General features: G+C 39.8%; 1 protein-coding gene across 4 annotated transcripts in view; it reads right to left on the bottom strand.

Annotated features, from left to right (window-relative positions):
* Positions 1–4,049: 4,049 nt before the first annotated feature.
* The window catches only part of PBRM1 (polybromo 1), a gene marked incomplete at both ends in the record, with an annotated part of 99,242 nt that continues 81,973 nt past the window's right edge, over positions 4,050–21,318 (bottom strand). For 2 of the 4 annotated variants that reach the window (XM_079713333.1, XM_079713334.1), the window contains 3 exons: positions 16,667–16,876; positions 17,511–17,721; positions 18,307–18,490. In XM_079713333.1, the coding sequence (XP_079569459.1) occupies positions 16,667–16,876; positions 17,511–17,721; positions 18,307–18,490 (605 nt within the window). Of the gene's footprint in view, positions 4,223–6,221; positions 6,439–6,549; positions 6,621–9,648; positions 9,805–13,172; positions 13,355–16,666; positions 16,877–17,510; positions 17,722–18,306; positions 18,491–21,318 lie in introns of those variants that run through there. The other 2 variants (XM_079713335.1, XM_079713332.1) reach the window with 2 other exon arrangements.

The following is a 21,318-nucleotide window of genomic DNA, read 5'->3' as shown; positions in this document are numbered from 1 at the left end:
AAAAACTGTTACAGCTTGGCTGGGAAATTCTAATTCATCCGTTGTATTCACCAGATATTGCACCTGCGTATTTCCATTTATTTCGGTCTTTACAAAATTCTCTTCATGGAAATAATGTTAATTCTCTGGAAGACTGTAAAAGGCACCTGGAACAGTTCTTTGCTCAAAAAGATAAAAAGTTTTGGGAAGATGGAATTATGAAGTTGCCTGAAAAATGGCAGAATGTGAATATGTTGTTCAATAAAGTTCTTGGTGAAAATGAAAAATGTCTTTTATTTTTACTTAAAAACTCAAGGAACTTTTTGGCCAACCCAATACCTAAGCACAGAGTAAATACTCAATAAGGGAGGGCTATCTTTGTTCATCTAGTAGTCCTCTTTTGGAAATCTTGCCTACATCTCTGAAGTTATAACTCAGTCAAATTAATCTCTTTTAGAAGTTTGGCTCTTTTACACTGAGTTACTTCTCTTACAAAAAAATATACACTTGGACCATGGTGTTTTCCAAAACAACTTCTCTCCTAGTAAAGCAGCATCAGTTCTTAGTTTTCACACACGATTAAATTTGGAATTTCTTGCCACATTTATATGTATAATCCACAAGATGTGCATTCCACATCTATTTGGGGGATAGAAATAGTCTATTAATTTGTTCAGGTATGAACTTTCATTCAGCTGACCTCACACACTTCCAAATGCAAAAGGAACAGAGTAATACTTAGCACTATTGCTCAGAGTGTTCAGCTGGAATGTTTAACTATACATCAACGATCATTCAAAATATGTTTATGAGCAGAGATGGCAGTACAGCCCTAAACTCTTAGGAGAACAGAACCACAGGGATTTGCAAAGTGATATTAGAGGAAAACAGTTGGTTGATTTTACCAACACCTTCTATTAAAAGTGTAGTCATGTTTTAAGAGATTATAAGCATGATAAAAACATACCCGGGCCACTTCTCTCTTCTGGCCACACACAGCTATTTGAAATGGATTACACTGATTTATGATATAGGACATGCTTGCCTTACCTTCCACCATCAGTAACAACTCCCTCTGCAATTTTAACTTCAACCTGCATTTCTGCCCATGCTGAGGACATGTTAGGAATCCCTGACTGCCAGTCTGAGAGGCTTGGCATGGGCATGTCAGGCTGCAGTGTGACTACATTCGGCTTCTGTGTTAATGCAGCCTAAGCCTTGGATCAGTGTCTGGACACTGACTTTTGCCTCTGCCCAAGGAGCTCTCTTCCTTTAAATTGGCAGCCATATCGCTGTCAACATAAAATCAAGGCTTGCAGGAATTAAACCTACTTGAAACTAACATCTGACACAAGCTTTAACAAAACAACCAAAACTGGTTAATCCAAATCACTTTGCAAACTCCATTTTTATTTGGATTAAAAAGCTTTAGATGAACAAACATATGATACATACATATTATAAGACTAGTTATCACTTAAACCTCTTTTGATACAGAAATTAGAATAAACCAAGTTTTAATCAAGTCTGAAAATGTTTAAGTTCAAAAATCAACAACACCAATTTGGAGATTTTACACAAAGAAGAGTCCCCTCTTAATTCTTCCTCATAGGAAGAAAAGGGTGGGTTCAAAAACAAAGTAATTCAAGGCCTTTTAAATCAGTTGGCTGACATACTATTTTAAACCTATAGGTCTTTTTCCGCACATAAACAAAACTCTTTTCCACATGAACTTACATTTTGAAAACATTTAGGCCATTATACTTTCTAAGCCATATCACTACAGTTCCTAAAGCTCATGAAAAAAAAGATGTATAGTTCACATGTACCTTTTAAAGTCAGGGCTTTTTTTTTTTTTTTCTTTTTCTTTTCTTTTTTGGAAGATGGCTGACCTCAAATCTTATATCCTAAAATATTGACATTCTCCAAGTTAATATACAGAAAGACATGATTCTAAAATAAATACATAGAGCTTTTTTTTTTTTAAACTTAATTGGGGCCTGCCTAATGGCCCCCTGGCCCGGCTCTGCACTGCCTTAGGGAAGCCCCTGGCTGGATCTATGGTTCCTACAGCACCTCCAGACACTGAGAAGGAGCCTGGAGGAGGAGTGCTCTGGCTTCTAATGCCCCACATAGACCACAGTGAAGAGTTTTTAGAGTCTTCCCAAAGAAGTCTCTTCCAGACCTTAAAAAGGGAAATAAGACGGGTGCATGAAATAAATAAATAACTTAACCAAAATTAAATTTCAGGTTCTTTGGTGTAATTCAAGGATGTCTAGAAATAAAATAATCTGATTGTATTATACAGTCCATGATGATTCAATGGCCCAAATAACCAAGAACTGAAGATTTCTTTATCTGGTTCAGTTTAACAATAAGGTACTGACATACTACTGCAAAACATTTTTTAAAATTCAGAACTGTTTAAAATACTTGATGCAAATTGAGATCCAGTGGTTGACTTATAGGCAATTAAGTTATAAGGACCTCCTGTAATTAAAGTATCTAGATACAAGAGGCTTTTTTCCATTCTAAACTCTTCTGTCCCCATAATTTAGTAAGAATGGTAATTAAATATCCAGGTATTGATTCATACCAGATTAAAAGAAAAAAAGTATCCTCTGAGAGTCACTCTCAATTTACAAACAGCAGTGGAAGCTCCACCACAATGGCAACCACCTCGTTACAATAAAGCAGGTTTCAAAAACGCTGAGTGAAATACTGTTCCATGTTTGATGCTTTCCACCTGTCTGAGCATTATATACTGCCTCCAAATGTTTTTTTCCAGAGTCATATAAGAGAGACAGGGTCATCAAACCTAAGTGTTTGGGATCTGTAATGGTCTTTTTAGTGAGCATTTTCTTAAATTATGATTTCCTTCTCCTGAAATTCAAAAGCACAAGCTGAATTTTAAAATTATTTTATAAAGTCTTAAATTTCTGGTTGAGAATTACAACCCTGAAACTTAGGAGAAAAAGAAAAAAAAAAGCCAGATCTGATGAGGAAATAAAGAATACTAAAACATACTTGCATATGCAGGCAATCCAGCCTTTTACAATTATGCTTCTGACACAGCCCATATCTGGTTAATGCACTCCCTTCCCTAAGTTAGGTTAGGTGTTATGTTTAAAAATAAATCACCTCCAGCACACCTCAATACTTTCTTCAAGATGAACTTCAATAATTTGCAATGTAAGAGATTTAAAGTTTTAAATCACTTAACATGTATAGGCATAAATTGTGAATTCATTACAAAAAGATCAAAAGTACCCTTAAACTTACCTGCCAAGACTAAATATAATTCAGGGTTGTGCACATGTTCTGCAAAAATAACTGACACCATAGATGTCTAACTCAGCACAAGAAAAAGTGCTTTCTCCTTCCAGGTGTCCGGGAGCTGCATTAGCTGCAGAAGAGTGCACAGTGCTGACTTCAGATTTCTGAGTTACTAGAGCAAATGTGCCATGTCTGCCAAACATCTACAATCCAACTAACAACCTTTCACTCTACCTGGAAGAAACAGTTCTTGCAAAAGTGGCTTAAGATATTTAGGCACGTGAAACAGACACAAGTACACTCCCCTCTCTAAGATGTAAACTAGGGCCAACTTCACATTTCATTGACAACTTAAACTAATCTGTAAACTCTTTTGTGGTTTTTTTTTGTTTTTTTGTTATTTAAAAAAAACAAAAACAAAAAACCAACCAAAAAAAACAAGGAACAAAAACCCCAAGCCAAGACAAAAAACCTTTGATGGTTTCAGCTCTATGGCAACAAGTAAAAAGATAAAACTCCAAGTCTAAATACAACCAATTATGAAACTGGTTTTAAACGAAGGAAACATATGCAAAAAAAAAATCTTTGTGTATTTGATAAAGTCAACTTAATATAACAAAAACAAATTGAAATAGCTTATTAAAAGTGTCCTTATATAAAAATGGCCTTGTGATGTACAATAAAATGCAATAAAAATTATCATCCTTTGTTCCTCCCCCCACCCCCAGTAACTAAAATGGCTACTGTTCCACAAAACTCTTTATGCTTCTATAAAAGAATCGTAATTGATGTGATTAAAGGTTTTCTAGATTGTATGCTTGGCGAATATTGAGGGTGTCTCGGAGCATCAGATCCCGAAGGCGCCAGAGGGCGTCTGCCATGGTGGTGTGGGCCCCTTTACTTTTCAGCCAGTGAGAGGGGAGTCGGCTCTCCTGTTCTTTTGACAAATGGACATCGCGTCTTCGAGCTGAAAATTAAAGTGCAGACAGAGAAATACAAATATCAGTCCTAAGGTCTGACAGATTTATTAAAACATGAAACATTATTTATTGAATATTATGAATTTTAACTCTGCAGAATACTTCAAGCAAATTTCTTATATTGTTTTATTAGGCATCTTGGTTTTTAGAAAACTATTTTACTTAGGTATGAGACTACCTAGCCAAGGATGTCTCGTTTTACACGATGAAGTTTAGAAATTAGGTAATGTCTTTTTAAAAATTAATTAATTAATGTATTTATTTTTGGCTGCATTGGGTCTTCGTTGCTGTGTGTGGGCTTTCTCTAGTTGCGGTGAGCGGGGGCTACTCTTCGTTGCGGTGCGCGTGCTTCTCATTGCGGTGGCTTCTCTTGTTGTGGAGCATGGGCTCTAGGCACACGGGCTTCGGTAGTTGTGGCTCGCAGGCTCAGTAGTTGTGGCTCGCGGGCTCAGTAGTTGTGGCTCACGGACTCTGGAGCACAGGCTCAGTAGTTGTGGCGCGTGGGCTTAGCTGCTCTGCGGCATGTGGGATCTTCCCAGATCAGCGCTCGAACCCATGTTCCCTGCATTGGCAGGCGGATTCTTAACCACTGTGCCACCAGGGAAGTCCTAGAAATTATCTAATTTCTAACAATTACTTCACAAAACAGCTGCACAAGATAACATAATTACTAGAATGGGAATATAAAAGTTGTACGAACACCTAAAAGATCTGATCATTAATATTTAATAGTTACTCCAATATTAACAAAAATTCCTAAAAAGGTAAATGTGAAGAAAGGGAAAACCACCCACTACTCTTAAAGGAATCAAATGATCAAATTTGGCTTAGAAATGAAAAATGAACAGAAACTTGCAAAGTTCTTTCCAGAAACTAGGCAAGTTATTTTAGTAAGTACTGGAAATATGCTGAGCCTGCTGAACTAAATGAATAAACTTGATAGATTAATAGAAACATGTCTTCCAATATTATTTTTCTTTCTTAAAAATTGAGGTGAAATTTTTTTTTTTTTTTTTTTTTTTTGCGGTACACGGGCCTCTCACTGCTGTGGCGTCTCCCGTTGCAGAGCACAGGCTCCGGACGCGCAGGCCCAGCGGCCATGGCTCACCGGCCCAGCCGCTCCGCGGCATGTGGGATCTTCCCAGACCGGGGCACGAACCCGTGTCCCCTGCATCGGCAGGCGGATTCTCAACCACTGTGCCACCAGGGAAGCCCTGAAATAATTTTTAATTTACCCAAATCCATCTATGCTATGCCCAAATGCCTGAAAAATAACTGAAAAAAATCAGAATATACTTAAGAAGATGGCATAGATATTTCTGACAAAACTAAGCTTTGAAACTCAGCAAAAAAACATTTTCAGTATGTAATGTCAATATACAAAGAAGCTCCAAACACTTCTAAATATACAATTTATTTTACTTATAAAGGCATACTTCAGGTTTGGTTCCAGATCACCACAATAAAGTGAGTTGCATGAATTTTTTGGTTATGTTTACACTATATTGTAGTCTATTAAGTATGCAATATAGCATCATGTCTAAAAGAACAATGTAAGTACCTTAATTAAAAAAGACTACACTGCTAAAAAAATATTAACCATCATCTGAACCCTCAGCAAGTCGTAATCTTTTTATAATGGTAATATCAAAGACTGTTGATCACAGATCACCAAAACAAATATAATAATAATGAAAAAGTTGGAAATATTGTGAAAATTACCAAAATGTGACACGGAAACACGAAGTGAGCACATACTATTGTAAAAACGGTGCTGAAAGACTTGCTCGACACATTGCCACAAACCTTCAATTTATAAAAAGTGCTGTATCTGAGAAGAGTAACAAAGCGAAATGCAATAAAACAAGGTATGCCTGTATAAGAATAATGGATATTTATCCTATGATATAATAGGTCAATAGCAGCGAGAGGACTTTGATAAAAGCATGGATTTCAAAAAAGCTTCTTGAGAAGGACTCTCCTTACCTGCTAGGGTCTGGTCCCACTTGCTAATGCTGTTGGACTCAGCACTGAGTCCTTCAATATATTTTAGGTAGGCCTCTGAGTGGAGAAGCCGTTGAGTCTTCGGTGGGGGAGCCACAAACATGGGTGTTGTTGGCTGCTGTATGACAGGGGGGCCAGGTGGATGTGGGCCAGGATATGGAGGTGGTGCCTGCTGCCCTGGAGGCCCCAAAACACCTACCTGAAAGAGCACAGACACATGGTGAGGGAAAAAAAATACTCAGCGCATGCTCTGAGAAAGAGGGTAACTTGAATTCTGTTGAGTCCTAGAAGATCCAACTTGGAGGCTCACCTGCTGTCCATATGGACTTCCACCTGGTGCTGGAGTCCCTACCATAGGGGCCACTCCTTGGTTCATCACACCTATAATTCAGAATTACAGGCACAATTAGAGGCTCTGGGTTGAGAAGACTGAAAAACTACTGTCTGATAAGAAAGGCCATTTATAATGCAAGCCTATGATCTCTGCCCTGAGTCTTTGTGGATAGGAACCCTAAGCACCCAAAACAGGATGTAGCATTCATATAGAAAATGCATGTTCTTTTGTTTTCTAGGTACTTTAAATACAAAGCTAGGACAATTTGTCAGATGTACATTAATTATTCATGGCTTAGAAATAATTTGAACCCTGCATAAAATTCTAGTATTTCCCTTGGTAAGCTACAGTCAGAATACAACTATATTTTCAAGGTATTTTTCTTTTGACAGCACAGTTTCCTGCAACTGAAGCCTGTGTTTAATTTCAGCAGTAATGGCATTGCAACCAGGCTCAGCTGTATGCAATGTGTTAGGACAGCAGAGACTTAAGGGAAGAGGTTTGTGCAAGTGCACATTAAATGACCTTTGTGGAGGCTGGAGGCACATTCTTGCTGTCCTCTCACAGGCCACCAGCACCTCTGGTTCTAACTGGAGTCACTAATGTTGGCAGAGAGGGGACACTGCCATTTGATAGACCAGCACTCTGAAAAGGAATCATCTGGAAACAGAGCAGCCTTGGTGCTATCACTTCAAATGCAAAATGACAAAGGGAAAGAGAAAGATTCCATGGTCCTACTATATTTGGACTTTGTATAAACTTCCCTTGGTGACTCCTCACAAGCAATTTCTGTCACACAAGCAAGTTCTGTCTCATAAGTCCTAGTTGATAATAACATGTCTTAAATTTAGCATCTGGGGCTATTTTAATCTCAGGACCATCCATTTCCTAGTCTCATAAAACAGAGCAATAGGTAAGGGACCCAGTTCATTAAAAACTAACAAACTACAATCAAAACCCTGGTGAGCTACTGCTTAAACCTTAAACAAGTCCAGCTGGCTGCACAGAAGGATCAACAGGAGCTAACTTCATATTCTATAGTTTCTCTGCATTCAAAATGTTGGTATTTTAACCAGGCAGAACCAACCCACTATTCTAAGGTTCAGAATTGCTAAATACCACTTCCAAGAAGTATTAGACGTTTGTAAGAGAGAACACACTAAGTGAAAACAAGCTTTCTGTTTACAAAGCAGGGATTTTTATATTCCAAGAACCCAGAAGGGTACCTGAATCACAAGAATAGGATCTTAGTGATTATTTGTGAGTGAGTGAAGAGGTTGCAGTGGGTAAGTTGCTGCTCCGGCAACATATTATTAACCCCTGTCCCCCTAGGTCACTCACCCACCTTAGATTTCACAACACAGTGGGCCTCCCTGAGCTGCCTGTATTAATCTCTGCAGGGCAGCACAAAAACATCAGCAACCAACCCCTTATGTGCCCTCTGTTTACAAATGTCATGCCAGGGGGCAGCTGGTGAGAATGCGGGCTGAGTCACCAGAGGAGCTCACTGAATCTCCCTCTCCTCAAAGCCTGATCAGATGTGCGTGTGTAGACACTGAGGGGTTCTTCCCTGTCTCCTTATCATCAGGTGTGTTGTGCTTCCTTCAAATGCATTTAGAATCTGAAAAAGGGGCAAAGGGAGACATCTGCCCCTCAATACCCACCAAAAGACCAGCTACCTAGACCGTACTGGCCTTCGGTGTGACTCCCGCTGAGTAGCACACGCACCTGGGAGTTAACTCCAGCTTAGTCTCACTTCTCAGTCAGATACTCTTGCCAAGGGGAGAGGGCACAGAATTAAGGACAACTCCACCTGCCACAGGAACACACCCATTTTATGACTGACACTTGCTGCAACAGCAACTCACACATAGTCCACCACTTCAATAATGAAGCACCCACGCCCACGAACATTTCCTCCTCTGGGTATGTCTGGATCAAACACTTCTGTGGAGGTATGGCCATTCTCTAAGCAACACTCACATCACAAAGAGTGCTACTGAAGGCTCTAGGCCAAGCCACCAGGTTAGCTCAACCTACACACTGCTGGGCACACCCTCTGAAGCTTTGTTTGGAACTCGTTATAGCCACGGAATCGGTAGATCCAATGCTGTTGTAAGCAAATCTAAGGGTTTCTACATTTTGTCATCTGGGCCAGGCCTTTAGCTAATATTTTGGATAATGGATCAAATACTATTCCAAGTCATCTTAAGGTCACATTCCCTCCAAATAGATACCTAAGGGTCAGTTTTTTTGCATATGATGGCAATTAATACGGGAACTTGTGATTTTCCTTTCATAATAATCTTTCAAATTTGCTAATTGTAGAGGAAAACTGTACCTATTTCTGGGCTCCATTTATATGTTTCTATATGACATAACTTCTGAGCTTCTGTTGACAGACAAACCAGTGTCTCCAGGTAGCAGGGTGGGCTATGCTGTTCTTTAAATGTTATGTCATGCTTCTTCAGGGACTCAGATATAGAAAACTTGTTCAGGGCAAATTCGTTCTCTCCCTCTTTTCTGTTCCCAAAAGGACTGACTGAAGGATTTCTAAAGAGTTCTACATTAGCGACTCTGTAATTCCCTTAGAGGGGAGGGGCTGTTTGAAAGGCAAAAGATGGAGCAGGGACTCTACACAGAAGACCCTTTGAGATAAGAATTGAACCAGAAGAAGAAATGTACTCAGGAGCAAAAAATGCTTTTTATATCAACTGGCAATTAGGGAAACCTCATTCACTGATAAAGAGAGCACAGCATGACCTCCTAGGCTGTGTTTGGCTTTCTGAGCACATGTCAAATTGTTTGAGTGATTTTAGAGTACGCCTCCTGCCCCTTGATCTAGTTTCTGTCATGTGTCCTGTGCTGCTGCTAGGCAGCCAGGTGCTCAAGGGCACAGGTGCTGAGCCACCTGCTCAACACACAGGACAGGTCCTGCTGCTGATATCCCTGGGATTCTCAGTGAGGGAAGGCCTGCCCACATGGACAGCAGGTACCTCCTGGAACAAATGGCTGAAGGAGGAAAAAGAGAATATGAAGATGAGATTAATGAGTGAATGAGGATGAAGTTCTTACCCGGTGGTGGTATGCCCGGGAGGCCGGGCACACCTGGCGGAAGATGGTGGGGTGGAGGCCCCCCGGGGTGAAGTGGCTGCATGCTGCCCATGCTAACAAGGCCATCAACTGGGCCCTGCAAAGGTGGAAGGCCTGGCGGATAGCCACCCATCATGCCTTGAAGGACACAACAAATTTCAGACATGCATCATTAACATGCAACATGAACTAAGTAATAACAACCCCCCCCCATGCACTACTAATGAATAAAGCACCCTTAGTATTGCATGATATAACAGCAATTAGTGCAATTATTTTGTTGCAATAATGAACAAAATATAAAGTTACAAATATGAAATATATTTCTGGATGAATTAGTACTTAGTACATTATTATTTGTAGTTATTTTCCCTGTGATAAATACGCTGCATGTTTTCAGTTAAATAATAATAAAGAGGAGTTCCAGTAACAGCCTTCCCAAGGTCATGATTATTGCAAGGTGTTCAGACACCCGTTCTGCCTATTGCGATTCTACTGAAGAGTATAAACCCCATCATTCCACTATGCCCACACTCATATGCCTATCACGGGTACACATGAGGGGAAACTGGAATGGAGGAAAATGAGGCGCACAGCCCTGATCACAAAGCATGGTTCTCCAGCATGGGGGAGGTGGCAAGACTTTTTTAAGACTTCTATGTCCATTCCTCCTCCCTTGTAGCCCCACCACTGCTGGTAAGAATGGATCATGCTTGAGCTTGAGCTGGGGAACAGCTAAGAGTCATCACAATGAATGATGTTTCATCTTTAGATCTCAAAACATGATAAAATAAAGATAAAACCTAACTCCCCAACCCCACCCCGGCCGCCAGCCAACCTAAGCCCAGGTCACTCAGTAGCCTGCACGCAGATCTTAGGAGGAATGGCTGGAGAATCAGGCTCTGTTGACATGAGAAAAGGCCAATTGTCATCATTGTCCCCAAGCACACAAATGTCCTCACAAAGACCTTCAGTTAACAGGGAATATTTTAAATGAGGTAGAGAATTTCTGTGAACAGAGGTTTTTATTCCTTTATTTTCAAAGTGCATCTTCACAACAGAAAATACTTCCTGCTGGCTAGGGAAGAATTTCAAAAAACAAGTATTTTTGGCAAAAAGAGTGAAAGGAAGAAGATAATTTCAGAATGTCAAAGACTCATCTATCAAAAGAACTTTAAAGCCATATAACATTTTTTTAAGCAAGGAAAACAACTTGATTTTTCTGGGGTTTGAAATGATCACAATGAACAAAACACAAGGCTCCCCAAGAAATGCAATCACCTTTGGTCACAGCTTCTTGCACAAAGGGAGGGGTTGAGGAATTGGTGCAAAACCTCATTTTTATATAATACTCTTTGTAGAGGGGTTCTGGAAACAGTGGAAGACTCCCGGTTCTAAGAATTTTACTCTTTGACTTTCCCTGAAGAATTGTTTGAAAGGTATTTATTTATAGAAGTTTAGTCTTTTGAAGCTATAAAATTACTGAAAGTTCTGAGATTGATTCAGCTTGCCTCACTGGTCATATCTAAGCTGACTAAGAAACTTACAATTACACAAACCAATAAAACAAATTTTAAATAATAATCACCTCTGTACATAAAATAGGATTATCAGTTTCATTTTCTTAAAATGAGAGTTCAGAGATAAAAACTACTTTTGAACAGACACCATCATCTTAAACATGAGGAGATCCAATGCTACCAAACTGTCTTTTAACCATACCACCAGACAGAGCTTTTAGGGATAAGTAGGTGGGAATTCAAGAATGTTAGGAGGCTTTGCTTTCAATTACAAAAGCCCATCTGAACGCAGCCTGCACGGGCTGTGGTTGAAGAAATTATTAAGAATCGAAAGACATGACACTTGTCTTCATTAAACTGTACTTTGGCATTTATTATCCCAGTCACATGTGTTCAAATGAGCTTCAATGCTTGTAAGCAAAGCTGGTCTCAGACAGCAACAAGGCTAAGACTTAGGCCCTATGCAACCTGTAAACCCGTAAGAAATCACCCTCTTAAGCTGCAAAGTCCCCATTGTGGACCAAAGACTGGTTACTGTAGAGAATGCTTGCCCTGCACTCCCACAGCCCAGAAGTCTGGGCAGCAAAAGGTTTAATAATGGAGCAGGGGCTTTCTGGAAGGGGGCCACCCTCCTCACCCATCAGAGCTCTGTGATGTTATTCCCCAACAGGGAGCTAAAATGCTGCAGCTGCTGTTTTTCAACGTTTTTAGCTGTTTGAATTCGTTTTGTTAATGTGTCCCTGGGCTTTTTAGTCAAGGGCACAGTGCTATAATATCACACATCAAATAGAACAAAAGAGAATGTCAATGAGGGAATTCTAACTTTCAAAGTCCCCATGTTCAAGGTCTGATTTCTAAAAACCTCTGGCACCCCATTAACCAAAATGGGCCATGGAATAGAGCAGGCGATTATGAGATTTGTTAGATCAACATCAGTTACACTGAAAGTACTGAAAGCCATGATTCAGATGTGCTTTGGCGAGTGCAACTGCTGAGTTCAGCGATAGTGCATTTGAGAACTTGCCATCACAAAAGGTAGGAGCAACAATGGAAAAGTTATCCTATGCTACTCTGCCTTAAAAAGCAAAAAAAAAAAAAAAAAAAAAGCGAAAACAAAAACAGCATCCCAATGAGCCTGTCTTGAGCAACACTATCTTGGACTCCCTGAAAAAAGAGGTCAGACTGCTTGCTTAAGAAGAAACACAGCTTGAATGGACCTCACCAGGCTTAGAAAGATCACGAAGGAGGGACCCGAGAAGTGGTCTGCAGGCTTCTCATTTGAGACACATCAGACAAGAATATTCAAGAATAGCCAAATTTGCTATGGCTACCAGAACCAGAGACAACACACACAAGCAAACCACATTCATCTTTTCTTTTCTTTTTTTAAAAATATGTGACTGGGATACTAACAGAAAATGCAGTTTAATGTAATTAAATAGAAAAGCATTACAGAGTGGGCACAATGAATTGATTAAGGACTTTGTATTCTACTTAGCAGTCATGCACATTGGTGACCAAGAAAGGATTTACAATTCATTGTCAAAAATCCTTTTAAATGGTCAGTCTTTTAAGGATGGCTGCAGCAGAACAAGGCAAACTGAATACTGGAATGAGATGGGAGAATCATCACCACCTAAAGACTAGTTTTGTGTTTTCTCTTGGGAGTCCCTCCAGAACAGAATTCAGGGTCTGTTTATATTTTCTGCTGTAGAACTCTATCAAGAGCAGTCTGCAGTGGAGAATATCGCCAGACCATGCCCACAGCCAGGGAAGAGCTGCTCCCTACCAATTCCCAGGATTGGGTCCAGGGCCCATTTCTGGGGCAGAGGGGAGGCATTGCCCATAAGGGAAAGGCGATATAAGGACAACATGGATGACTTCAAACTTTGAATCTGTCATGAGAAAAGCCTAGAGACTGTGGCTTACTCCTTGTTGGAGGAAAAAAAAAAATGAAGGAATTTCTTAAAGTGGAAAAAAATGGTCTTAGCTCCTGTTTTTACCTGCAACAGGTGTCAACTGCTGATTGAGCATCCCCATTGGTGTTGGTGGTGGCACCACCCCCATGAGAGCCCCCACAGGGGTGCCTGCTCGGGGAGAAGCACTCGGCTGCTGTTGCTGTGCTGCTCGCTCTCTCTCCTGCTGCTCAGCAACTTTAGCTGCCCGCTCTGTAAAGGCATTTCAGATTTTCAATTCTGTTTTTAACCCAGGAATTCAAAATACCATCCATTGCATTCAACAGGACTAGTAAAAACACAGGCAACAGTTCTGTCTCAATGGAAGGAACAGTAGATGACTAGTCTCAACACAGGAGGAGTCGGGCCGATTTCACTTGGTAACCTAGAGTCCAGCTTTCCTATCCCATCTTGAGAACTGGTCTGCAAAGATTTCAAGAATGTTAAGACTGCAACACACATTCAGAAAGCACAGATTTATTTAAAAACGTCACCAGCATAACCAACGTGGTTAATCTCACAAGGCACCCTGAAGATGAGAAGCGCTACCATTATTCTAGTATTAATAGCATTACAAATTATTTATAATTTCAACATGAAGCAATTCCATGGCCCATTGTAATTTTTGGCACAACTGTTACTTACTATATTTTCCTGATTCCTGGCACCCAATTTTACTAAGATTTGAGGACTCTTGTCATTAGTCTCATGAGGTTTAGCAGCTGAAGAAAATTAACTCTGTAAGGGAAAAGTAGCTTACTGCCTCCTCCACAAGGTTTTAGGGAAAATAAACGCTAATTTGTACATTCTAATGAAGCAAAGAGGTCATGTTTAATAAACCCCAAGGGAAAAAAATGCATGATACTCCAGGCTACAGTCATCAGAAGCAGGGAATAATATATATACACATATGAAGCACTGGACAATGTACTGACAGAACCAGGTTTCCTGAAGCTGAGTTCAATACTGACCATAAATCATACTAAATCAGCAAAAGTTCCAGAATTCATACTTATTTCATCCAAAATGCAAGAGGAGCATTAGCTTGTGCCAGTTCTGGGCTGTGGAACATCCCTGCTACACCCCTCACTCCTTTGAGCTACTCTTTCTGCTTTTCCATAGCCAGTGGCCCCAACAATCACATTCCCAGTCTTTTTGGGAGCTAGCAGGCTGGACCCTTACTAGAGAACTCTAGAAATGTGCATTCCCAAAGCTCCCACAATACAGGGTTTATTTTGCTTCACCGTTCATAAATAGGAACTCCTCTCCACTCTTCACATGGGCAAACTGAGACTGGAGACAGGTAGTGACTTGTCCAAGGATACAGAGAGAACCAGCAATCTGCGGCCCTGATTCCTGGTATCAAACTCCAACTGCCACACATTAACCCTCCAACAAGGAATTCAAAAGGCTACTGCTGGCTGATCTAAGGAAGGGGAAAACAGCTCAAGGTCACATGGCTTTAAAGAGCATCGAGAAGCAACGGCTCCAGTCCTCCTTTGTGTGAGAATGTGAAAGTCAACCAAGTCAAAGCTTCCTCGGCTGCGACAGTGTTACCTGCAGAGACTTGTCATCACTCACTACACTGTCCCAGTTTACAGATCCTCTGTACAATGAGCGTGAGGGACAAAGGCCATTTTAACAACCTATTTCCTTGAACTAGCAGTAAAAAAAAACCACTGATGACCTAGACCCCCACATTAAGTTCTCATATTTTCATTACACAAATGACACAGTAAAATGGGAGAGCAAAAAAATGAAGTTGAAAAAAGAAAATTTCAGGCCTGTGGATGGAATACTGGACTGGCTACCTGTTGGTTCTTTGTGGGCTGTCTTAGAAAAGAGAATTATTAAATGAAGTCAGCCAAACTCCAAACTTTGGGTTTTGAATTCAATGGGTCTGAACACCAAAAGTTCAGATTTTGCGTCTCAGGGAGACACTGCTGAGTCATATAGCTCCTCTAAGTTCTCACTGAAATTTCAGATTCCCCTTTGAATTTGGAAGAATTTCTCAGAAGCCATCATTTCTCCTTCTCTTCAGTTCTGCTCCAGCATTTTTACTTTTACATCATCTCCAGACACATTTCTCGCTCTTGTTCACACTCTGAATAACCAGCCATGCAGTACTGGCTTCATTTGTCCTGGACCAGGCTTTACAGCCATGTGAGCTTCATTTCTAACACTTCTCCAAGTGAGTGATATAGCTGGTCTTAACTTCCACTAAGGTTAGAAATACCAAAGCTCTCCAAAGTTCTAGCTCCTTATAGAACTGACTATGGTTTCTCAAAGAATGTTCTGTGAAATATTAGTTCTTTGGGATACTGGCAGGTATTACATGAATACCTGATCAAGTTTCAGAAAACGCCAGGTGAAAAAAGTAGGTTATTTACTATAGGTTTAAAGACTTTCATATGGCAATATGCACTGTTAAGTTTCTAAGAGAGAAAGTTTTTGGAGTGCTTCTTAAACTGGTTTTGCCACAAATGTTTTCTGAATGAACATCTTGTAGGACTAGGGTTCTGCAGAAGATCCTTGAGGAAGCCTGTCAGATAATTTTATAATAATAAATCAACTATAATAAATGAAAGGAATAAACTATTTTTTTAAAAAAAGGAGTTTCTTTGGAAACTCCATAAACTGTAATAAAGGAGGCAGCCTTGATAACTAATTTGTTTATGCTTGCTGGATTTGGACCTGGCCAAGAAGAGTAATGGTGATCACTATGGTCAATCAAGAGAGGGCTTTAAACTGGCAAAGTGAAGCATTATATACAATTCCAAATGGAAAAAAATACAGCTCTAAGGGCAACAGTCCTGCCTAATCTAATGTTTATTACTCATTTCTTTATTAAAGTCATGCCTGATATTAAAAAACCAAAAACCAAAAATCTCTCTTAAGTATTTGTCCTTAATGGCTAAGAACCACCAAATCCTTGAATGATAGCTCATAGCCCCAAATGATTTAATTATGGAGTAAAAGGAAAATGAAGGCAGTTGAGCTTTATCAAAGAGAACCCAAGTACCTTAAAAGTAGCTATGAATGCAGCACAGGCCAGGACTGGCCTAGGAAACCAAGCGCTTCAGCCAAGCCTCAGCCTGGAGTTTATACACATGGCTTATCGAGAGCCGTAATAGAAGATCACTGATTTTGAAAGCCCCATTTCAGACGAATTTTAACCAAAATTATATTTAACATCCTTGTACAATCATTCCCCAGCTGAACACATGTGTGCTTACAGGACTTAATGAAAGAAAAAAAATCATGCAATTTTTAATAGCTAAATATTTGTTTGAGAAATTTGGGGGAAAAAAAAAACCACACCAGGATCAGAGGCCAAGTCAGAGGCAGCATTTCCTCAGTCAGGACAAGGCTGACACTTAAACTGCTGGATGGGAGCCATTTGAGACAGTCCCCAACACAAAGTTCACGTGCAAGTGGTAAGAACAAGAGATTCAACCTGTCTATGCACGTGCATTGCTGAAAACACCCACTTGCTTAGAAAGCTCAGACAGTTGTGCCTACGCTCTATTTACCTTCATATTCTGCTTTCTTGGCTGTCTCAAGGTTTCTCCATTCTGTCCCCACCAGTCGGCTGAGCTCCCCAAAAGAGTAGTCTGGGTGCTGGGCCTTAATCACAGCTCTCATCTCACTGCTGAACAGGATGTAGCCACTCATGTTGATTTTCCGTTTGGAGCCTTCCTTCTTTGCACTGCCTTTGGCAGACTTTGGGGTAGACTGTAAGACAGAAAGCTCTTATAGTGCATCAGAACATTGCATCTGGTCAATTGATAAAGGTTTCTGGAAGCCAGAAACATGCGACTCAACAGCTACTGTTTTATAGACATGTTCAGTTTATAGCTGGCCATTTTCGTGTTCAAAACACAGCTCTTCCTTGCCTCTTACCATATAAGAAAAATCAAAGTTTCACTGAATTCCATGACTGCAGTCTATAATAGTGACCTCACAATCAAGTCTTCAGAAAATTCTAAATGAAAAAAAAATACCAATAGGGATCACCTTAACCGAAAGATGAGGTCCTAAAGAAAGAGAGACTAAAAAGGTATAAGCAATAAAAGATAGAGTAACAGACTGATGCAGTTCCTCATTGCTTTCCTTCAATACAAGGCAAGAAGAGCTTTCTAACTAAACCTGCCACTAAAACCAGCTGTCTATGAAATTTAAAAAAAAGTTATTAAATTTTAAGTTATTAGTGGCATCGAGAAAAAAAAAAACAACCTGTTCCTTCCTGTAGCATTCTAGGTTGAAGCTCCCAAAATATAGGGGCTGGATGTCTCCTCCCTTTTGGGTTTGAATTTGCTGCAAACCAGACCTGGAAATAAGACAAGTAACAGGAACTTGTCACCTTCACCTGTGGGGGTGTGTAGGGCATGAGATCCAGCTCACTGGCCAGGGGAGTCTGAAGTTGAGGTAGAGAAGGAGGCTCAATGACCTCACTATCCTCTTCTCCCATCTCTTCAATATCATCATCTCCACCTTCTAACTCAGCAAATTTAGCTTCTAGCAACTGGATCTTCTTTTCCAATAAAGGTGAGGGCTCCTTCTGAGGAACAGTCGGTTTTCTAAAAGAAGTGACATAAAAACAAATAAATAAAATGAAATCACCTAACACTACTCCAGGATTGATCAGAAAGCAATGTTCTGCCTTAGTATCTAGAAGCAACGTCCTGCAATCTGCAATGTCTATTCTAAGTCAGCAAGGGAAAGAATTAAAACATATATTTATAGTCACACCTACTTACAGATGCTTGTTTTTAAGGGATTCTGCTGAATACCCACAAAAGCACTAGGTGCAAAGTTGAGATCTAGTTGCCAATATATAGTGAAAAGAATTTTCGTAGTCTACAGAACTGTGCAACCTCTTAATAGACAGGCTATGAACCAGAACCAAAGATTTCTGCCTCCATATTATAATTACTGAAGTCTACGCCAAGAGGACTGTTATGCCAGTTATCACATCTCAGCAGATTATGAGGATTTTCCTTTAATTGAATGAATTAATATTTTCTATTTGAAATGTCGACTGCTCTGGTTTTAGACCTAATAAAAAACACAACCAAAAAACCCACCCTGGACTATGCTATTATGATATCAGTTTTACTATTAGGAGCTGAAGTGATCTTTCTTCCTTAGTTTTTCAAGTTTACCTGAAGTAATAAATTTCATCATCTACCACTTTAGCAGAGAGTGAAAACCTCTTCAGTCCCTTGAATTTCTTCATCTGCTTGTCACTTTCATTGTAGCGGCTCTCACAAAGCAGAATGTCATTTTCTGGAATTTCAGTTGGCCTGCAGGAGAGGAAGTCCTTGAATGACAATACAGCACACTTTCCTGAAAGAGAAAATTGGAGAGAAATTAAAGGACTAAACTGTGGTCATAGCTAACAGTTATTTTAACTTTGTATTATTTTTGAATTAATATATCCACATGATTCAAGTTAGAAGATTTAAAGGGTATACACAGGTGTAAGAATAGATATGTAGGTCAATGGAACAGAATTAAAAGTCTAAAAATAAACCCATACAACTGAGTTTTTACGGGTAACTGATTTTCGACAAGGGTGCCAAGACAATTCAATGGGGAAAGAATAGTCTCTTTAACAAGTAGTGCTGGAACAACTGGATTTCCACATGCAAAAGAATGGAGCTGGAAGCCTACCATATACCATATACACAAATTAATTCAAAATGGATCAAAGACCTTAATGTAAGAGCTACAACTATAAAACTCTTAGAGGAAAAACATAGGTGTAAATCTTTGTGACCCTCTATTAGGCGATGGTCTCATAAATGTGACAACAAAATCACAAACAACCAAAGAAAATAAAGATAAACTGGACTTCACCAAATTTAAAAACTTCTGTTTTTCAAAGGACACAAAGTGGAAGGACAACACATAGAACAGCAGAATATATTTGCAAATTATATCTCTGGTAAGAATCTAATATCCAGAATATATAAAGAACTCCTACAACTCAGCAATAACAAGACAACTCAAAAAATAGGCAAAGGATCTGAACAGACATTTCCCCAAAGAAGATACACAGATGGCCAATAAGCTCATGAAAAGATGCTCACATCATTACTCACTAGGGAAATACAAATCAAAACTGAAATGAAATACCACTTCACATTCATTGGGATGGCTATTATAAAGGGAAAAAAGCCAAACAAACTAACAAAACCTCCAGAAAGTAACAAGTGTTGGTAAAGATGTGGAGAAATTGGAATCCTTGTATATCACTGGTGGTAATGTAAAATGGTACAGCTGCTGTGGAAAACAGTTTGGCAGTTTCTCAAAAAGTTAAACAGAGTTGATCCAGCAATTCTACTTCTAGGTAAATATCCAAAAGAACTGAAAGCAGGGACTCAAACAGATACTCATACACCAATGTTCATAGCAGCATTATACACAATTGGCCAAAAGGTAGAAACCACCCGAATGTCCATCAACAGATGAATGAATAAATAAAATGTTATATATACATATAATAAAATACTATTCAGCCTTAAAAAGGAATAAAATTCTGATACATGCTACACTATGGATGAAACTTGAGAATTTTTTACTTATGCTAAGTAATATAAGTCAGACACAAAAGGACAAATTTTGCATGATTCCACTTATACAAGGTACCCAGAATAGGCAAAATTCATAGAGAAATAAAGTAAAACAGTGCTTACCAGGGGCTGGGAGAGGCGGAAATGGGTAGTTATTGCTTAATGGGTACACAGTTTCTATTTGGGGTGATGAAAAGTTCTAGATGTGTTCTAGTGATGGTTGTACAATACTGTCAATGGATTTAATGTCACTGAATTGTCCAGTTAAAAATGGTTAAAATGTTGCACGTTATGTTACGTATATTTTACCACACATACAAACTTACAAATGGTAGCATATCACTTATATTGTTTTACACCTAAATTTTGCTCCAAAATAATATATCTTGAGGATCACTGCTGGTATTAATATATTTATTCAACTAGCTCCCTACTGATGGATATTTAGGTTGTTTCCAAATTTTTGCTCTCCTACTGAAGCAAAACAATGTTGACATAAATAATTTAAGACATATATCGGACTTCCCTGGTGGTGCAGTGGTTAGGAATCTGCCTGCCAATGCTGGGGACACGGGTTCGAGCCCTGGTCCAGGAAGATCCCACGTACCGCAGAGGAATTAAGCCTGTGTGCCACAACTACTGAGCCTGTGCTCTAGAGCCCACGAGCCACAACTACTGATCCTGCGTGCCACAACTACTGAAGCCCACGCGCCTAGAGCCTGTACTCCGCAACAAGAGAAGCCACTGCAATGAGAAGCCCGCGCACCACAACGAAGAGTAGCCCCCACCCGATGCAACTCGAGAAAGACCACACGCAGCAACGAAGACCCAACGCAGCCTCCCCCCCAAAAAAAGACACATATCAATTTGCACATGGATGAATACATTTGAGGAATAAATTTCTAGAAGTACAAAACCTGGGTCAAAGGGTATGTACACTTTAATTTTTATAGGTATTACCAAATTACCTTCCACAGAGGTTATGCTAATTCATAAACCCACCACAAAGTGGGCAAATGCCACTTCCCTGTATTCTTGTTTGTTTGTTTGTTTTTGCGGTATGTGGGCCTCTCACTGTTGTGGCCTCTCCCGTTGTGGAGCACAGGCTCCAGACACACAGGCTCAGCGGCCATGGTTCACGGGCCCAGCCGCTCCGCAGCACGTGGGATCTTCCCAGACCGGGGCACGAACCCGTGTCCCCTGCACTGGCAGGCGGACTCTCAACCACTGCGCCACCAGGGAAGCCCCACTTCTCTGTATTCTTATCAACTAGTAAACATATGAATTCTTGACAATTTGATAGGTAATTTAAAAAAAAAAGCAGCATCTGGGTAATTTTAATTTGCATTTCTCTACTGGCTTAAGTTCGTATTTTTTTTTAAGAACCACTGATAAACTTCTCTCTGCTCTCTCTTAATCTTTGCCCATTTTCCTATTGGATACTGATCTTTTTTTCTAATTGTTTATAGGAACTCTTCATATATGAGGGAAATTTGACCTTTTTCTATGATATACATTGCAAACATCTTCCCAAAGTTGTCATCTGTCTTTACTTCTGCCAAACATTTTAAACTTTTATATAGTTGGATTTATCCATCT

The sequence above is a fragment of the Hyperoodon ampullatus genome (assembly GCF_949752795.1).
Source record: "Hyperoodon ampullatus genome assembly, chromosome: 10".
Classification (NCBI taxonomy): domain Eukaryota; kingdom Metazoa; phylum Chordata; class Mammalia; order Artiodactyla; family Ziphiidae; genus Hyperoodon; species Hyperoodon ampullatus.
The sequence above is the reverse complement of the archived record's forward strand: the minus strand, read 5'-3'. Positions and strand labels throughout refer to the sequence as shown.